Here is a 21,463-nt window from a genome sequence, read left to right as displayed (position 1 = left end):
TCATGTTTATCATCGGTCGCTTGGTTTTCACCGTCTTCTTCGTCACTTTTAAAGTCATCTAAATCAAAATTGTTGTCTCTAGTATCCCCTCCTCTTACAGGAAAACCATAAAAGATCCCTTAGATCCCTAGATCCTCCGAATCCGAAAAAAAAAGCATGAATATCCCCATCGTTCGGTGCGCTATCTGGCGCATCGGCTGTTGTTTTCGCGTAATTCGATCGCGCGATCGAAAGGGCAAAAAGCCAGCCCTTGTGAGGTCTCTTATCAGCTGTCAAAATATGCTCACAACACGGCAAATGATTGGTCAATTATCCTACTAAATCTCCATAACAACAGAAAATTTAGATTTCCTAAGGGAGACTGGGTAGAGGCCTAAGATCAACTCCGATCAAGACGCCATTTTGTGCGGCCGGTTTTGGCCGGTTTAGGTATTTCAGGGGTCATCGCGCGCGGCCGGTTTTGGCCGGTTTAGGTGTCAATGGTGTCAAACAAATGGTGTCAATGGTGTCAAACAAATTTTACGTAAACATGTTAAGACTATTGACAATTTTTCATTTGAGAAAGAGGCAACAGTAGTCGCCAACAAAAAGGACCATTTCATTTACTTTTAGATTTATATGTTAGTCTTAGTGAATACCATTTTATTTGTATACAGTAGTTCTAAGTTATTATTGCAATTTTTATATATATGTAATTCTTAATATTTAGTATAGTAGGTCCACATCAGCCCTTTGGCTGCCTTTCACACAACCTACTTATCAAATAAAGAATGTATGTATGTATGTATGTATGTATGTATCTTCCCTTTTCAGCTATCATTTCTTTCTTCTCTTTCTTCTCTCCGTATATCGTAAGGTCGAAGGTTATCGCTTCACCATTATTATCACAGTTGATTATAGTTTCATCACAGTTATTGCATCCATCAATCACGGCCATCCACGAGGGTAAGCCCTCAGGCAAGAGAGTTTTTTTCTATTACTTACAAGGCTGCTTTTATACTTTTACTCTAAGCATCTAGAATGTTCTGTTGCTATTTATAGTCTATTACAAGGTGTACTATTTGCGGAAACTTCTGAGTCACAAAGATATTTCTGGAAAAATACAGATTGTTAGATAATTCTAGAAAAAGTCTGGAATTGCATGACAGATAAACTAAAAATAACTCCGATCCTCAACAGTGACTATTTTAATGTTTTGCTTGATTTGGTTGGCCCTCCACTACCAACAGGTCCTTTGCAGAGATACTTCAAGGAAAAAATTCAGCATGGAACAAAATCACCACGGGTGCAACTCAAGCCCTGCTGAAAGACCAGCCATCGAAGTCCTGAAAATCACAGGAAATTCTAACACACAGTAAGCAGTCAAAAATTACAAAGCCAAGTTCCCCAAACTTTTCACAGGACTTGAAAAGCTAGATGGACCAGATTACGTTATTCAGCTGAAACCTCATTGGCCTGAAATATCACATTGAGATCCACCAAAAACTCTTGGTTCCATTTACTGGGCAAAAAGGACCTGGAGCACCTTCCAGCCAAAATTCAGCAGTTCAGGGTGCACATGCAGGACACAAATTTTTTCTTTTTTCCCAAGGAGACATCCGGCTCCTAAATTTTCTAAAGTGGTCACTAAGTCCATAAAGTTAGTAGCCATTTTTTTTCTCACTGTAACAAAAAAGAGCTATTATGAAAAATGCCAAATTTTAAATTTCAATCACTCAACATGCATGCAATTAAATAGTGCCAAATTAGAGCATATCCAAAGTACTGCCACAGTTGGAAAATTATGGAATGTTGTGTGCCTGCAATTCTCATTTTTTAGGGAAATGGGCACTACACTTTACAAATTAGAACAAGATGGCCACATTATGTTGATGCATTTACTTCTTTGAGTTCATTATGATTGTGCAACAAAACTCAGTCATTTGCACCGATTTATCTACCTTAAGGCTTTGTTTAATTGCATACACTGTAATATATGAGGGTAGGAGGAGGGCTGAAGTTCTGGTCACCAACATGTCGACTAAGTTTGAATCTAACAGTCGCCAGCATGGTAAACATAGGCCCATTGGCAATTGTACCTGAAGCAATTTTGTTCCCTGGCAAAGACCTTTACAGAGGGAAGAGACGTTGGAGCATGATGTTAAGGCTTTTGTTGACTCGGTTGTCAGATAACTACAACCTACTAGGGACCAATTGGAAGAGCTGAGAACAGTACGGCAGCAACAAGATTTAAGTTTCCAAGCAGTTGATCGAGCACACACTGAAGGTTGGCCTGAAAATTCCAAATTCCTGGAGCACAAAAAGAATACTAGCCAGAGAGAAATCAGCTGACAGCACAACAAGGCATAGGTTATAAGGTCTAATCATCCCAGCATCCATAAGATTAAACATAGACAGAAATCACGAAGCCCACAAATGCATCATCAAGCGCAGGGAGAGAGCCAAAGCCTCAGTTTGGTGGCTTGGTATCACTAAGCAATTAGAAGTGGTGAAAAACGTTTGACCTGCATCAAAGACAGCGCTAATACAGTTAAGCCAGCCATTCCCTCAGAACTCCCAGATCACCCTTGGCAGAAACTTTCTGCTGACCTCTTTCAACTGAAAGGACAACCTTTTGTTATTGACCACATGTACTTCTCAAGTTACCAGCATGTTGAGGTGGCCAAGCTCACACATACCACTTCACCTGATGTCATGCTATAGCTACTCCTTAAGTCCAAGTTTGCCTGGAGGAGTATGACAGATCAGCTGATATCAGAAAATTGACTGCAGTTTTCTGCTAACAATTTGCCAAGTTTGCTAAAGAATAGGGATTCACCTACACCACAACAAGTCTCAGGTTCCCGCAAAGAAATGAAGAAGTCAAGTCGGCTGTCCAAACAGTAAAGAACTAACTTGCTGCTGAAAGCACAGGATCCATTCCACGTAATGATGGCTTACCAACAGTCACTGCTTTGTAAGTTTTGTCAAATATGAATGAATTTCACTTTATTTATTTATTTATTTATTTATTTATTTAAAGTACCGCTCAGAATTAACCTAACAGGGAACGCTGAACGGAACATGTTACATATTCATTCAATTTCCGTTCTCTTATCCGTTCTATATCCGTTCCGAATCCGTTCCAGCTCTGTTCTCTTGTGGTTCCATTGGACGTGTTCCATGTAACGCATTTACAAGAAAAAGAACGCGTTCCTTTGAACGTGTTCACAAAAACCGGTAACATTCACTGTGAGAGAAAGATGGGATTGTAACTTCGAGTCAAGCAGTTAGTCTTTTCTTAAAACGAGGTTTTTGTGCTAGAGATATTAAAAAAAAACAGTTAAATTATTGCAGTGATCAAGGAGATTTCTTTTTCAATTGTGCAAAAATATAATATTTGATTGTACACAAAAAGTGAACAAGGACAAAAGATGACTTACGTATAAATTTGGCCTTGCGCACAGTATTGGTTGTCAAACGCTTACCGACAATACCCGAAGTTTATCTGTTATTTCTTTGTTACAAAGTATTTATCTGGAATAATACCGAAAACAAAAGCTTGTCTATTATGTCTGCTTTTTATTTTGATACTTTCCTTGTGTTGATTTTGCTTTGTCACCTGCTAGGCAACCAAACTTGTTTAGTGAAGCAGAGCGAGCCAGTTGTTTTGTTTGCAGGCATTTCACAGCTAGTGGAATTTTAACGTCTATTTTTGGTTATGTACAAAAGAAATATCTTAAAGGAACAATTAAAGTGAAGGAAACCCAGCGTTTTACAAACGATTCAAACCAAACGAACCAAACCACAGATCAAACGATAAATTTATTTTTGGCATGATGGTTAAAAATTTAGTGCAAAAACTAGTTGCCTAACGCTAGTTCTGGTTCTACAACTCTAAAAGTACTCATTGTCTGTGGATGAACGGTATTATCCAACTAATGTGTACGTAAATTTTCAAGCCTCTTTGGCCATATTGAGAAAAAGAAAATATTTACACTAACATCTCAATCCCGTTCACTGCAGCTGTTTTTCTCGCTATTTGAAGTGCGGGCTTTTTTGTTTTGTTCTTAATTGAAAACAGAAAGATATTTTGAAGCTTTCTCTTTACCAGCTAAATGCACATGAAATGTACTTTCCATCTCCGTTTTCAGATTATTACAGTTTCCCAATTGTAGTCTTAAAATCAAGGGCTTAATTTAGCGGCCTTGAACACCAATCCCTTTTTTAACCAGGCCGGGTGTCAAGCGACACGCGCCTAATGCTAACAACTGTGGACTTCACAAAGTACTTGTAAATCTCGCTAAGCGGGGACGTTCTCTAGAATGCGTTCCTGCAGATGAGAACGTGTTCTAGCGAACAGGTTAAAGAGAACTTGTTTGTTTCATATCCGTTCTGCCCCTGTTCCATATCCGTTCTGTTGCTGCTTCATTTCTCGTTCAAGTTTCGTTCTGATCGCGTTCGCGAACACGTTCCATGTTAGGTTAATTCTGAGCGGTACTGTATTAAATTTAGTAACTTCCATTTTAGTGAAAAAAGGCACTAAATGAGCGACTAATGTACGGACTCAAAGTCCCAGCGAGGTCAGCCCCCATAAATATATAATACTTATACTAAAACATACATAAACAAAGACTGATAATTAACAACAGGTCTTTCTATTAATTGAGCGACAATGAGGGCAGACTGTTTTCCATGTTTGAATTCTAGAAGTGTCAAAATTAGCGATACATTTATTAAAGAAGTAGTTAAATAGACGGTCTTTGAAGGTACAGAGAACTTTAGTTTCACGAATATCTAACGAAATATTGTTCTATAGAGGAACAATGCGATTGAAAAATGAGTCACGAAATAAGGAAGTGCGGACACGATTAGGTCGTAAATTAGAGTTGTTGGCATTCCTAGTAGGACCAGTGATTATATTGGTATATTCATTAATACTAATATTGCAGTACTTATGCATAAACTTATAGAAGAAGCAGATATCTCAAAATTCGTGCCAATAACATAATGGTAACAATTATTTTTAGCATTTTTAAGCGGGACTTATGGTCGGGTCTTTCCGACACTTTATAACTATAGTTTAAAATGAAACGAGTTGCCTGACGTTGAACACCCTCTATAATATGACCGTAGTTTGAGGGGCCCAGATCTCACTAGCGTAGCCTAAGTGGGAACACACAAAAGAAAGATATAGCGTTCTCTTTCTATTAGTCCCCATGTCAGCACAATTCCAAAGCAGAAAACCCAACATCCGATTGCCTTTGGATGTGGGAGCTCCATGTAAGTTGTATGTGACGATAACTCTGAGATCCTTTTGAGAGGAACCGACCGCAAGGGCATGTCCTCCGCCTTCATAAGGACTAATAGCAAGAGATGGAATAGAGCTGTTTCGCTTTCTAGTTATTCTTGTAACTACAAATTTATCTAGATTGTAAGCTAAACCCCATCTAAGGGACCAGACATAAAGCTTGTTAATATCATGTTGAAAATTAGTGCAATCAATTGATCTGTAACATTTAGTGTCATCAGCAAACAGAGCAATTGCTGTTTCATCACTGACAGTCTTTGGTAGGTCGTAAATGAAGATGACAAACAAGAATGGACCCATTAGACTCCCCTGAGGCACACCAGATGACACATTAAACCAATTGGAGAAGAAACCTTCTATGCGCACCCTCTGATATCTAGAATGAACGTAATCGGAGAACCAGCCGTACAGTGGACCATCGATGCCTTATAATGATAACTTGTGCAGGAGTAGGTTGTGCGGCACAGAATCAAATGCCTTACTGAAGTCGAGATAAAGAACATCTGACTCTTGTCCAGTGTCGAGAGTTTTACCCAGATCATGAAGTACTGTAAGTAATTGTGTAACACAGGATTTCTTCGGAACAAGCCTTGCTGTTTTGGTGACAGGAGCTCAAGAAGATTGGGCATGAGCTTATCAAGTACACAATGTTCACACAGTTTGCAGACAATCGAGAGAAGGGATATAGGCCTGTAGTTAGATATCACTGATTTATCTCCCTTTTTGAAGACCGGAACAACATTAGACTTTTTCCATTCCAGTGGCAGCTTACCCACCCGTAGTGATAAATTAAACAGAGCACATACAGTACTGTGCAAAAAGAATGCAAACGAATTTCGCGCTTTTCGCTACTTTTCGACGAAATATAACGAAATTTCGGGCGAAACGAACTTTCACTCGAACTTCGCCGAATTTTCGAAAAGCCTATTGTTTCAATCAAAACGAAAATTCGCAACGGCTGCGCGAATATTCAAGCGAAATTTCGTCGTGACATAGCGAAATTTCGTTGCGATATAGCGAAATTTCGCTGTGACATAGCGAAATTTCGTTGTGACATAGCAAAATTTCGTCGTGACATAGCGAAATTTCGTCGTTACATAGCGAAATTTCGTCGTTACATAGCGAAATTTCGTCGTGGCATAGCGAAATAGTGAAAGTTCGCAGCGAGTATGTCCTCCTTCTCGCTTGTCTCTCCAATCCGTCTTCCTCTCGGGAGGCTTCGATGACAATAAAATTATTTAAGCGGGCAGATTAGTCATGGTAAAGGAAGCGCTTTTACAATCCCTTTCTAATTCAGTCAATGCATGACATCTGGATTGCTTCTAAGAATTATGTCACGAAAGTGTCGATTGCCCATGTGTTTTCGAGTTCTGAGTAACCAATATGTCATGAAAAGTGTCTATTGCCAAATAACTCGAGTTTGGATCATCGCACAGCCCTAAAACTTTGAACGCTCATGATTTATTACCCTCCTACAACATCTCAATTTCTTGACTTAATTTATTGAATGGTAAGCGATTTTATTTTTTCTTTGCGTGGTACTTGCGTGACGTGAAAACCAAGAAGAATTGCTATTGTAGGTTTGGTATGTTAAATTGTCTATGGCTGTATTCTTGGAGTCTCAAGATTGATGCATCGGGCGTACCAAAAATCTTGTCTTTTTATTGACAAAGTATCAATTGAATAAAGGAAACGAAATCGCTTGTAATGCTTGTCTACAGTTTCATTCAGGTCGTGTTTACACTCAAGGTTGAGAGAAGAAATACAGTTGTTGATTCCATTCATTCATTAAAAGGGGAAACACTAACCAAGACTTTACAAAATTTCGGTTTAGGCCGCAGCTACACGTGCAATTTTTTGCTCGCGACGGTCATGCGATTTGCTTCAAATTTTGTCGCGTTACCAGCGCGCGATGAAAATCGCAAGTGTAGCCACCCTTAAACTGCCGACGCGACAACTGAAAAAATCGCAAGAAATTCAACTTAATCAATTTCTCACGATTTTTTTCAACGGCTTTTTCTGCTGTCGCGTTGCCAGTTCAAGAGTGGCTACAATTGCGATTTTCATCGCGCGCTAGCGACGCGACCAAATTAGAAAAAATTGCATCACCGGCGAGAGCAGAAATCGCTGGTGTGGCCGCGGCTTTAGGATTACGATATTTCGATTAAAGGCGCTGTTACACTGTGAAATGTTAAGTTCTTCAATTTTCGTTTCAGTGCGTACGAACTCCAACCGAAATTTCGTCGTAGATTTGCGAATTTTCGTTTCAGTACGTACGAACTCCAACCGAAATTTCGTTGTTAGATTTGCGAATTTTCGTTTCAGTACGTACGAACTCCAAACGAAATTTCGTTGTTAGATTTGCGAATTTTCGTCCTGCGTTCGAATTTTCGTGTGGCTCAGCGAAATTTCGAAGAAATTTCGGGCGAAAAATCACACCTTTCCCACCGAAATTTTGGCGAAATTTCGAGAGAACAATAACCGAAATTCGACGAAATTCGTTTGCATTCTTTTTGCACAGTACTGTAGAGATGGTGCTAGCTCAGAGGCACACTCTTTTAAGATCTTTGGATGAATGAGATCAGGTCCAAGAGTCTTACTTGGCTTTGGCATTGGTATCAGGTGTGAATACTTTGTCGTCAGCATAATCGAAGTGAAAACACCCACTCTTTCTTCTAATCTAATCAATTTACTGCACATAAAGTCTAATTCAAGCAACTAAGAATGTGCAAGAAACTACCAGCTGTTTTTGTATGTGCTGCATGTAGTTTAACTGTGCTTCCTTTCCAGTTTAGTTAATCCAGGGTCATGGATAACACCTCGCATTGGTGAAAACTTACCTTATTTGTCTTTTTTAATCCAAGTTAAAGCATACATTGTAAATGCTCAATTATTGTTTCCTACACAGGTGTAATCTTCAAATTAATCGTCTTAAGAGCAACACAAAATTGGTTTTCTCACTCTGATACTTAGTAAAACAAGCTTAAAATAGCTCAGGAAAAAATCACACAATTTGCATAGGTTTTTGCACAATAGTCCTTCCTCATCGCATAATCTGCCAGTAACATTTCGCACAATTTCCTTTTTTTTTTATTTGCACCCTATGAGAAAGCCTGTTTAGATGTGATTTTAGTCCCTATTCCTGCTCCCACTTTTAAGATAAAAGTAAAGTCCAAGGCTAGGTTTCTGTATCAATCTCGCCCAGTTGTTCAAACGTTGGATAGTGCTATCCGCCGGATAAATCACTATCCAGTGGATAAGTACTGTAATAGCGAAATCAATTGTGCTATCCAATGGATAGTGATTTATCCGCTGGATGGTGTTATATCCACCTTTTGGACAACTGGGGCCTGGTGAAGTATTTCACTGAATGATGTGTTGAGCGTCACAGTCTGCAGTGATTGCCATGATACCTACAGCTGCCAAAGTTCTGTCCTGATTCAAGGTCTTTTAGACACCTGTTTCACGGCTCAACTTTTGGCAATGAGCTCACTTCCACCTTGGTTTAGATTTTAAAAGTAACAACAACTTATATTTTAAAAAATACAACCACACTTTTGAATTTTCGGAACATGTTAACACTTGTGCTATCCAGACCATTTGGAACAACAACTTACTTGTCGCCCCATGCTCCTTCCCATTCTCTTTCATTTCCCCAAGGATTCCTTATACGGACCAGTTCCACCTCTTTCCCATACACATGTACCTATGAGGAAATTAATGGGATTAAATTAATTAAGTATTGTTGTATTGTATTCGCAACTGTTGTTGTTGTTGTTGTCATCGCAGAGATGACATGATCAATCTTTCAATAGCAAAACAAGCAATAAGTTCAGATAAAACAGAAAATGAACAAGTTGCAAATTATGAACTTCTTGGGGTGATTAATGATGAGGGCCTAGATTCCATGTTATATTGTGTGACATGTCACAGTTATTTGTTGCCTTACTTTGGAAGCTCCTGTCACTGAGTAAGCATGGCCTTTCACCAATCCCATTTCACCTTTGGCTTCTATCTGATTAGGTGCAGCCTGTTGGAGAAATTTTGACAATTTTACATGCACTATGTCTGTTATTGCTTATCAATTAAAAAATGCATTTAAATTTGGACATCTTTTAGGCAATGATATTCAATTTCATACGTTAAAGTTCTTCACAAGAAGCTATTAGTCAGTAAGAAAAAGTAAGCTCACACCTACCGTGATTGAGCAACCCATAAGATCATCGCGTCGTAAGCCTTTCTGTATTATCTTAAACAGCTCATTTTTCTGCTTCTCAAATTCCTCTCTCTTTTGAGGATCTCTCATCCCTTCCCGTATCTTCTTCATATCAAAGTCTTCTCCCAGGCCACCAGTAAAATCTTCCATGGCTTCAATTGTCTGACCCCCTTTTAGAGCTTCATAAGAGCCCACAAGCCTGCAAAAGTAATTACATTAGTAAGAATTACATGAAAGTTGTACTTCAATTAATTAAGTCCCAGTCACATTACCCAGGGCTAAAACTTCACTCCAGTGTTTGGTGAACAGCAGGGCCACTTTCTTTGATTTCATGGTCACCCAGGACATAATTACCGTTAAGCGGCTCTGGATTTCAGTAAGTTGAATGTTTCAAGGATTTTTAAAATGACAGCAAAGCACTTTGGGTGAGGCTGCATGGATGCAGGTGGCAACAGCAAAATTACAGTTAAGCTATGTCACACGTGACCAGTAGTTTTGAAATTTGAACTGAGTAACCAAATCTCCGTGCCAGTTTTGAACTTTGCAATCAAGATTCTAAATTTCCTATGGATATTCACTTTATACATGTATATCGCAAATAGTTAGCTATGAACATTTGTTTTATTATAAAATAAAAAGTGTATGAAAAGTCAAAACTATTTCAAGCATTTGATGTATTATTGTTTAGTTATTGTGCTTTTTTGTGCCAACATTTGCTTGCATTGAGATGTTCATTTCAGTCTTGTGGATACTGTCACGTGTGACATAGCTCGACTGTAAAATGGCGGCTCATTACGGATCAATCGTCTCAGAATTCTTAGACTTAAATAGTGGTTAATTCCTGCTTGAACTTTCCACTTAAAACTAAAACAAAGACAGAATTAAGTGAAATTTAACATGGGGAAAAGAACTGAAGGGTCACTAGCCAAATAAAAAAACATGTTTTTTTTTTTTTCAACTTCGCACTGCATAATACAAGTACATGTATAAAACACAGTCTCATTGTCAAGATCGTGATGCAATTTCGCTTAATATAATGTTTTCTCATTGTGTTATCTGATACAAGAAATTCGGAAAAACAATTAAATCAATAACGCAGATTTCTTCTAGCCGATTAAATAAGCGCATCTTTTCTCGTTCCTGAAGATTTCTTTTCCAACTTTGCATTGATTGATAGTCAGTTGATCACGCTTTGTTCACTTTCCATCGCTAAAATTGTAGTCGCTTTCTTGCCTTAATTTACATACCAACAACACAATGGAAAGGTGCCAAAATTGAATAACAATGGACAAACGCGTTGAAAAAAAACTAGTTCGCAAACGCGTTTGTTTTTTTTTCTTTTCCAAATGCGTTGGCTCTTAGTTCCCAACATGTTGTCAACGCGTTTGATGGTTCACTTATCTTTGAGCGGTAAGGTATGTGCAAGTCTAAGGTTGCTGTACGTTGGATGATGTGCCAGTGTTTCATGAGAATCTTTTTAAGATTTGGTGTAGCCGGGTTATAAGTCATGACAAACGGTAAAATTTATTTCGCCTTCTTTGTTTAGTTATGAAGAGCCTCTGTTCTGTCGGAGAACTGAACTTCAGTCAGGATTTCATGAACGAGCATTGTGGGGTAGTCTCTGTTACAGAGTCTTTGTTCAAAGTCTTGTTTGTGTTTGTGAAAATTCTCCTTAACTGAGTTGGTTCTTAAAAGACGTAATGCTTCTCCTTTGATAAAACCCTTTTTCATATTGAAAGGGTGGCAGGATGAGAAGTGTGTATCCTGAGAAGTTTAAGTGGGCTTAAAGTGGGTTTGTGAATCCAGAATTCCAAGAGATGAAAGGCGAGGTCCTTTGAATACCTATAAGATTCAACTCTGTTTTTATTAACATTCACTGATTTGCTTAGTTTACAAAACATTTTCTGTAGCTCATATAATTGAGCCTGCATGGAAGCGAAGTTACAAGTTTGTTAAGTATTGTGTGTTTTCTCAGTTCAAGGCGTAGGACTTGGTCTGGCTTTGTTGGCAGCCTGGTTTCTGGAAGCCTGGAAACTGTGCTGTTTCGAGTACAGGTTCTGTAGTAGCTGCTGCTGGGCTTTGATGGCCTGGTTGTCTGCAGCTAAATTCTTTTCCTGCTGTTTGTCAAGTTTTATGAGCAATACCGGTTTTGGATCCTTCGTCAGTTGCGAGTAGCTTTTTCACAAGAGCTCAAAAGGAGAGCTAGTGCGGTGACTAAAAATCAAGTCTCTTTATATACCGTATTTGTGTCAGCGTAAGGCTTCTGATTGGTTGTTATATAAAGAAGCTGATTGGAGGATACTAATTGGCCAATGGCGTAAAGGATGTTTGGATCCTGTTGAGGGTGAAGGTGGCACACATTCATTCCATTGTGTAATTAGCAGGAAAATATGCTTGCGGGACTTGTTTATAGTAATTTCGAAAATTGAAAATCAGTCGAGAGGTTTAAGAGTGATGTACAGGTAGTTTCTTTCCGAAGAGTTTAGGAGTTCCGTAAGGCAGTGAGAGTTGATCAAGAGTGGCGTTGGATAAAAATCCGTTGTCTTGTTGAAGCATAGAGATGCCCTCGAGAGGACCAGCACTTACACGGGCAAATAGTATTTAACTCCAAGGAGCGTTTCATTCAAGTGTTTAAATAAAGTTTACAAGTCCTCAGCTTCTACGTTCGCTATAAATGATCAACTGAAAAGTTCGCAGTGAAAACGAAGGAGCGGTTAGTAAATGATCAAGGGCTAGTTTTGGTCGTAACCGGCTGTAAAAATGGCGTCTTGATGAGAGTTGAACTTAGGCCTCTACCCAGTCCCCCTTAGTAAATCCCGAATTTTTTGTTGTTATGGAGATTTAGTAGGATAATTGACTGTATAAATATTAAGTTATACATACTTTGCGTAAGCCTTCTCCAACAGAGCACTCCAGAACTCGTTTTTCGTTTTGGAGTGCATGAAAACAAGCTTGTTCCTGTATGTTGGCAGACGGTCGTCAATGATCACCTCCACCCATTGTCCGTATTGCCAGATATTGAACTTAAAGGCACCACAATACTTGCTGGCTCCAAAGTCCATGCTTTCATCAAAGGCAAGAACTCTGTTCATTAACTTGTCCTCTTGGCACAAGCTTGAAATGGCAGCAAGGAGCCAGCAATCACCCAACATACCCTGGTTGATGTCAAGACGTGATGCCCCTCCAACCACCAAATGGGCCCTTTCACTCACTCCTTGTTTATCTAAGATTTCCTAAAAGTTGAGAAAAAATATAGCTTTGGGACATTTTTGAAATTAACACTCCTAATAGATGTGCTTTATGAAACATCGGATTATCTCAACCCTTTTCCTCTAAATCAACCTTTGATTTGTGTTCAGCCACTTAAAATAGTAGTTGTGTTCTGTAAGATTGAAACTTTACAACAGTTACCAGCCACACGCGCCCCTCAATGATTGTTTTCATTTTTCGAAACTAAATTTACGTGGACGTCAATCAAATGTTGTCATGATGAATTTGATTACTGCCAAATGAAGAGGACTATTGTCGTAGGAACATTTGATTGTCATCCATCCAGATTTAGTCTCAAGTCCTCTTTCAAATTTATCAGTAAAAAATTATGTAGTTTATTGTGGACCTATGTTACCCAGAGGACAATGCATTACATGATTGATAGTGTGGATGTAAATAAAAAGGCCACAAGTTGTGTTTCGACACGGTGTTTTACCTAGTTAATCTCTGTTTAATCAGGATCCAGTCGCTGCAAAGTAAATCTAGGTACGTTTTTAGGAGACAATTTGAGTGTTTAAGGTGGCTGAACACAGTTTTTCTGTGGTCAGTTTTTTATTGAAGGCCTTCAAGTCTTTTGAAAAAACAAAAAAATATATTGAGAGTATGGCAAAAACCTTTTCTTCTACTCGTGATGGTCTTGGAAATGTGACGTAAATTTGCTTCCATTACGTAAATGTCATGGAGCTTTAGAAGTGAAACCAAAATGTTGGGCATACACATTCACTCAAAACTTTGTGACCAACAGCTGTTGGCTGTTTTACCAAATTTCTTGCAAACCAGTCATCAGATTTTGCAAAAATTTGAAATTAAAATAGTTCCAACTAAAAATTAGTCATCAATGGAAATATCAAACATTTAATCCTTTCACCCATCCCATCAACCGACCTAAACCAGCCATACTATTTTACTCTGTCTAACGCCAGACAATTTTACTCGTTAATGGGGAACCCCCTGAAGCCAATGGGTTTAACACTCACTCACATTAACGCTTTCACCCCTAAACCAGCTGTAGTTATAGTATTTTACTATGTAAATGCCAGACAATTTTACTTGTCAATGGGAAACCCCCAAGAGTCAATCCATGGGTTAACAGACAAAAATTTCAGAAAATTACAAAAAGTCTTTCAACGAATTATGGATAATCCGTCTGTTGAAATTCTATGAAAACAGCTGTTAAATACACTTTATAACTATTATTTTAAGTCAGTAAATGCTGCAAAAAAAAAACAATGAATGAATTTTGCAAATATGAGGATTAAGCATCTGTTAGGCCTTGTTTTAATCTAGATGTATTACCATGGTAACAGCCTGCAGAACACACTAAGGATGGTGGTTACTAATTCAAACTACAATATTCGTCACATTTGTTGGAACACCCATCCCAGTTTCCCCCTTCCTCCAATGTTGATTTCCACAGCTACTAGTAGTCGCCCGAAAAATTCTCACACAACATTGAATTGGGGGAAGGGGGAAGGGGGATGTGGTATAAGCTACGATCTTGTAACACGATGATTCTGGACCATTCGCTAAGTGTTCCAACTAAATATGTCTAGTACTGTAGGTATTTTTGCGCAGTTTACTGCATATGCGGAAAAAGCAGATCTTAACAAGTGTTAGTATAAATACACAGGTGATTATACAAAATTGCGTGCTCTCATTGGCTCGCTATCTCAGATTATCAGCCGATAATCACCTCGATGGACAAAATGGCTGCCAGTAGTCGTTTTGCCACTGTAAGTGAAGATGATTTCACGTTGAAATGTATTTTTTTTCTCTTTTTTGAAATAATCACCTGTGTATTTATACTAAAACAATTATTCACCTCAGGCTCAGTGATTATCGGTGAATATTCACCGAGACGAAATAATCACTTCGCCTTCGGCGAATAATTGTTAATTATTGAAATCCCAAAAGAAAATTAGCGGTAACCACACATTTTTCGAAGATAATTAATTAACAATAATTGTAAAAAGCTTTTAAATACAAAGCAACGTTTAGGCATTCTTTTCCAAATTCAAGCTTAGTTATCTCTGAAAAATGCGTGGTTACCCCCAATTTTCTTTTTGGATACCAAGGGCACTTGCTAAGTTCTACTTTCTCCATATATCCTTGTGTTAATAAGCACTACCCATAGGAAATCCAAGTATCTCGAGATGCGCAGAATGAATGCGGAATAACAATAGTAGGCACCGTCCTTAACTGTTAAAAATATACACCTTCATGGGTAGCACTTATCATGCTCAGTAAGCAAGTTTGAGCTTCTTGGCAAAAACTACAAAAATATGGCAGAAATGCGAGTAACCTTCAACCACTCTCTAAACAAAAGACATCGAGGCTCTGAGGATTAAATACAAGGATTTGAACGAGTTTATTCCCCAGAGCCTCAAGATGATGCCTTTTGTTTGGGACTGAATTTTAATATATCGTAAGTGGGCTATTCTTGTAACAATACATTTCATTTCTATGCAAACAAATGGCTGGGTATTTGATTGCTTTAGAAAATTTAATAGTAGGGTCCAGTAATATTTAAGTGTGAAAGAAAAATACTGTAATTAAATTACAAAAAATATATATTATAAAATTAATACTGATGAAATAAGAATGTTTTCAAAGACTGTCATAGTACATGTAGTACATAACCATTCAAAGGGGGCAGTATCATGAAATTCAGAAAAAACATTTACAATATGAACAAATAAGAATGCAGGAAACCTATATGTAAACTATAATAAATAAGCTTAGGGTTGGGGTTAGAATTTTAATTTATCAAAAGTGGGCTATTGCCTCATTCTTCAAAGAATGTCACTACACAACAGCAACACTGGGTAATCTACAATTACTCTACAGGCAGCATACATTCCTGGGATTTTGACAGCAAAATAAGAGATTTTTGCACCGCTCATGGTTTATATGTCATGATCAGAACACACTCAAATGGTTCTCAGTCTCAGTGTAAAGCCTCTCTAGCATAATCTATGCAGCAGACAAAGTTAATTTATTCAAATTGCGTGACTGCTATCAACAGTCTAGAAGCATTTATGTTAATTTATTTAAAATGTTTCCCACTTTAGCCAAATCATCCGACATCTTTATCATTATTCTGGCAATTGCCAAGTCCATACTGTCACCACTTCTAACTACAACAGCATGAAAAAAAGACTTTCAAAACAACACGTATAATTATGTATAAAACAGACAGATGAGTAACATATTTCAGGAGCCTTTGTGCAGAAAAAATACGCCCAGATGTACAGCAATGGCAAGCTGTAAACAATTCTGCAACTTTTAACATCAACAACACTAGTTTTAAAGCAATGCCGTGAATAAAAAAAAAACGGTCAGACGTTTAAATATTGACGCGTATTAAACCTTGATTGTTTAAGTTCCAGAGTGTTCGAATTTTCAAGGTCACAATATACCAGAATATACAGAATATTTAAAGCGCGCTGTTGGGATTACTTTTTGAAAGGGTCTTAAAAGAGCCCATGTTTAAATTTAAACAACTCGAAAACAAATCTTGAATTAATTAGTCGCGTAGAGTTTTGACAGGGTTATAACGACAGGCTTGACAATTTCAAACAACTTAAAATTAAAGAGCTGAGTAAGACCGGAAATTTGCCAGCAGAAAAATATTTTTTCGCTAACATTAACAATAAATGGAAGCCGACAGGATAAATTTAAGCTTAAGCATAATGCCGGGAGCTTGAACTGTGGTGTAGATAGAACTACAGAGAATCTCCTGTAGGCATAAAAAAATTTACATCTATTTACAGTCACGGAAATAACGAAGCGATGGTGTTCATCTCTTTTATATATAACACGCCGCACAACGAACCAAAATATTGGGTCTTTTTCGCTGCACGTATAATTAACACTGTAGTTTGTCGGTGATCATCGCAAATAAAGCACGTTTCCACAAAAATACCAAACCATCGAAATTAACTGTTCGTCAAGAGAGCAGAGGAACAAACTTTAGTTACGATTCACTTACTTGCGGGCGAAGCCATTCAAAGGACTGTCCTCCAGGTAGCACTCGCTTCTTAAAAACTTTGCTGTCAATCGCAGGAAATTCAGGATCCTCGAACAGCTCTCCACCTTTGCATTTGCGTTTAATCTGCTCGATGTCTTCGTACCACTCTTTACGAGGCATCTTGGAACGTAAAAATAATCAAGGTCAGAGGCTGCTAGCAGAAAGCAAAACTGAATAAATGGCCGCCCTAACGGAACAACGCCTATGGGAGTCACGTATGAATTCACACGGCTTCAGTCACGAATGATCAAGTGGCGTCTTCCAGAAACAAAAACAACTCCCACAACTTGCAAAATAAAGCAAAGAAATAATGCTAGTACCTTTTCAATTGCGATGCTCCAATCTTGCCCAAGTGAAGGTACCAAGCCCGAGACCAGAAATGACTGCCAAAATATGCGCATGCATTTTTGAAGAACAAAAGGGCATATCCCTGGACCCGCCCCAAATAAAATCGCTGATGCATATCTTGACTATGCTAATATAATAGAAACTGAGCGCAAATTATAAGCGAGCATTCGTGTTTTTTCCAAACAAGAATACAAAAAAGATGTTTGGACGGACTTTCCTACACCGCACCCACTGTTTACTGTATAATTATAACACTCTACGACATTGTTTACAAAGCTCAAAAGGGAAAAATGCGCTATAGGGACCGCTTTATTGAACTAAAATGATCAGCAAGCGAAAACAAATACCGAAATGAGGTCATGACCTCTCTAGGACCTTCCCTCGAGTCTCGATTGTTCATCATTTAGTGTCCACACGAAAAAGCACTTGATGCAAACTAATGAGCGAACTTTGGAGAAAACTATGGAAATTGTGACCATTCATTATCTAATATTGTTGAATACTGAAGGCTCATTCATTATCTAAACAGAAATCATCTGGGTGTGTTGAGGAGTACTTCGATAGTCTAGAGATGAAGGTTTATATTGCGTCTATTCCAGCGCCGACGCAGTGTGTAGGCACCATTTTTAAAGAGGCTTTAAATTTATTGGTGGCATAATTCGTCCGTCTTCGTTTTCCGAAGAACAGAATTGACTTTTCGCATGGTTTGCTTAGTATCTCATTTTGACAAAAGAGCACTGTTTGAATTCTGGCATGGAGTTTTTGGCGTGGTAGCCTGAGTCTCAGTGTAGGACTGGTTCTCTTTTATAGCCGAGGTGAAACTGGGTCGAGACCGCAGTCTGTCACTTTTGTCGCGTCACAGGCAGCCCAAGCTCGGTATACGATTTATAGACTTTGTATGAGAAAATTAACTTTCAGCTTATAAATGCTATAATAAGCCGTAAATGTAAAAATAAACTTCACTTACCCCTACGTACAGTTGTCCTCGTCTTTTCTGTGCAATCGGAGGGCAAACTGTGTCCGTTTTAAACGGGTTTGTGGCTTGCGAATTTTTACGATGTCGTTAGTTGTCATTTCCCCTCATCATAAAGAGAGAAAAGGCTGATGACTCGCGGCGATCTTGTCCCATTACAAAGCAACGGACCGAATCTCCATAAAAAAAAAACACAATTTGTGGGAAGAGGTCGCCGCGAGTCACCAGCCTTTCTTCGCTTTATGAGGGGAAATGACAACCAACGACATCGTAAAAATTCGCAAGCCACAAACCCGTCTAAAACGGACACAGTTTGCCCTCCGATTGCACAGGAAAGACGAGGACAACTGTACCTAGAGGTAAGTGAAGTTTATTTCTGCATTTACAGCTTATTTTGGCATTTATAAGCTTAAAGTTAATTTTCCCGCACAAAGTCTATAAATCATATACTGAGCTTGGTCGAGTCAGCGATTTTACGGCATCGCTAGTTAATTGTACAGGAGTTTTTATTCTTTGTCTTCTTTCTTAATAATGAATCATGCATGACTTCTTTAAGAAAGACAAGAGATACCCTTTCTCAGAACTACGATCAAAGATTGATTTCAGAGGAAGAACTTATTGTGTTATTGGAAGAGAACACGACGAGAAATTCTAAATCCAGTTACGAACGATAGTCCTGAAATGATTCTGAATGTAAAGCAAAGTTCAAATCGGCCACTGTTAGCTGATTTGTCCAATCCATTAGGTACATTTCTGTAAAGGAAAGCAAACGACAAATAAAAATGAAGGGTTCCAAAAAAGAAATTAATTTTGACAGTCATTAAAATTTTACAAAATTCAACATGGTCTTTCTGGAAACGTTGTCTTAGCATTGCCAGCGCATTAAAATTTAAGACCACAGAGAAAAACACAAGCACATACAGAAGGCTATATCAAGTAAAACAAATATTTTTCAAAAGAGACTTACTCTACCTAGATTTATTGGCAAGACTGAGTCTCAGTGGCTGCAGAGCTGTTGTTCATCAGCCGGTAGAACCGAGACAAAGAAGAGTTTCTTTCATAAATAATAGGAAATAAAAAGTTGATTGTCCAGCATTAGCAGGAAAACAATAAAAATCGACCAATAAAATAGAGTTATTGTAGCCAAAATGAACTTACCTTCTCGCGTTTTTGTTTTTCACCACGGATGCCAAATAGCCAGCTCTGAGGTCTTGACCGTCAAGACCTCAGAGCTGGCTATTTGGCAGTGACGTCACACATTACAGACGTTAAGACGTGACGTCTGTAATGTGTGACGTCAAATCCTTTGCAAAATCACTTCCTGTCGCCGTCGCTCATTTCCCTTTCGTAGGAAGGGGCCTCATTTTGAAGGACTGTGTCAATTAAGCAAGATTATCGCTTGAAAGTTATATCCAGTCCACTGAGGGAAAACGTTTGTCAGGAGGGAAGGCGTTGGAAATCAAGAAACAGCTGACGCCTTTAAACTAAATATTCAAGAATGGAAAGAAAAGCCTTTGTACAGGCATTTGCTAGACAGGCTGAAGAGGGATGGAGATGAGAAACAAGGAAACATTGACCTGGTTGGAAGAAGGGAAGCTTAAGAGAGAAACAGAGGCTCTCATGGTTAAATTTGCTTCATGTACAAGATCAAGCAATACGTACAAATTGTAAAGTAACTGTTAATAAATCCCATGTTGATCCCAAGTGTAGAATACGAGACATTCATTCACATTTGATAAGTTCATGCCCGAAATTAGTACAAAAAGAGCACAGAAAGTGTACTAGAGAACAGCGATTACTAACTCTTTTGCTGGACTTCAGTGTGCAAACAGACCATGAAATTGACTCTAGGAGACCAGATTTAGTGCTCATTGACAACAAAGAGAAAAGCTGTCAATTCATGGTTGCTTCTGTAGGTAAAAGATCACAGTTTACGTCATCCAATTATTCTGTGCACTTGCATAATTAACAACATCATTGTTACACATTCGGATAAAGCAACCTACATATCATGTTTTCCGTAGACCCAAAATCGAGGAATTAATATTCATCCATGATGTTTTCATCTCAAAAAAAAAAGCACTTGATGCAAACTAATGAGCGAACTTTGGAGAAAACTATGGAAATTGTGACCATTCATTATCTAATATTGTTGAATACTGAAGGCTCATTCATTATCTAAACAGAAATCATCTGGGTGTGTTGAGGAGTACTTCGATAGTCTAGAGATGAAGGTTTATATTGCGTCTATTCCAGCGCCGACGCGGTGTGTAGGCACCATTTTTAAAGAGGCTTTAAATTTATTGGTGGCATAATTCGCCCGTCTTCGTTTTCCGAAGAACAGAATTGACTTTTCGCATGGTTTGCTTAGTATCTCATTTTGACAAAAGAGCACTGTTTGAATTCTGGCATGGAGTTTTTGGCGTGGTAGCCTGAGTCTCAGTGTAGGACTGGTTCTCTTTTATAGCCGAGGTGAAACTGGGTCGAGACCGCAGTCTGTCACTTTTGTCGCGTCACAGGCAGCCCAAGCTCGGTATACGATTTATAGACTTTGTATGAGAAAATTAACTTTCAGCTTATAAATGCTATAATAAGCCGTAAATGTAAAAATAAACTTCACTTACCCCTACGTACAGTTGTCCTCGTCTTTTCTGTGCAATCGGAGGGGAAACTGTCATCCAATTATTCTGTGCACTTGCATAATTAACAACATCATTGTTACACATTCGGATAAAGCAACCTACATATCATGTTTTCCGTAGACCCAAAATCGAGGAATTAATATTCATCCATGATGTTTTCATCTCAACCATCCACTACCATCCACTAACTTCAAATGTCCACAGGTCCCACACTACAACATGTCCACCTCTCAGTATACCTGCACAACTCCAAAGGCCCACATGCCCGGCTACACGTCCACGCATCCACATGTCTACCTATCCACAGGTCCACACATACGAACCTTGTCAGGCCTACAGGTCCACTGTCCACAGGTCCACAGGTCAGTTGTGCACATCTACAGGCCCACAAATCCAAATCTCCTCGGGTCCACAAGCCCACACGTCCACAGGCTCACAATTCCACACGTCCACATGTCCACATGGCCACACATCCAAATCTCCTCAGGTTTATAGGCCCCATTTATGTCCAGGTTTGACCCTAATTAGATGCACGCCTAATTTTGACATCCAACACGAAGTGTCCCTTTAAGTCTTAAGCATTTGCTACCTATTTTCAACAATAAGGTAACGGTAAAGGTTAGCATTATTTTTAGCTTTGGGTAAATGCAGCAGTTAATCTTTACTAAAAAGCAGCATTTGGTCTACTGTCTAA

At 38.6% G+C, this 21,463-nt stretch overlaps 1 protein-coding gene across 2 annotated transcripts in view; it reads right to left on the bottom strand.

Moving 5' to 3' along the window:
* Nucleotides 1–17,257, bottom strand: part of LOC137980487 (calpain-9-like) — a 46,607-nt gene extending 29,350 nt beyond the window's left edge. Inside the window, exons 1-6 of one of the 2 annotated variants that reach the window (XM_068827945.1) lie at nt 17,127–17,257; nt 16,768–16,926; nt 12,390–12,739; nt 9,489–9,705; nt 9,240–9,320; nt 8,908–8,996 (exon numbers count right to left, since the gene is read on the bottom strand). In XM_068827945.1, the coding sequence (XP_068684046.1) occupies nt 8,908–8,996; nt 9,240–9,320; nt 9,489–9,705; nt 12,390–12,739; nt 16,768–16,926; nt 17,127–17,207 (977 nt within the window). In that variant the 5' untranslated portion in view covers nt 17,208–17,257. Of the gene's footprint in view, nt 1–8,907; nt 8,997–9,239; nt 9,321–9,488; nt 9,706–12,389; nt 12,740–16,767; nt 16,958–17,126 lie in introns of both variants that reach the window. The other variant, XM_068827946.1, reaches the window with a different exon arrangement.
* Nucleotides 17,258–21,463: the final 4,206 nt, after the last annotated feature.

Source organism: Montipora foliosa, chromosome 12, assembly GCF_036669935.1.
Source record: "Montipora foliosa isolate CH-2021 chromosome 12, ASM3666993v2, whole genome shotgun sequence".
Lineage (NCBI taxonomy): Eukaryota > Metazoa > Cnidaria > Anthozoa > Scleractinia > Acroporidae > Montipora > Montipora foliosa.
The sequence above is the reverse complement of the archived record's forward strand: the minus strand, read 5'-3'. Positions and strand labels throughout refer to the sequence as shown.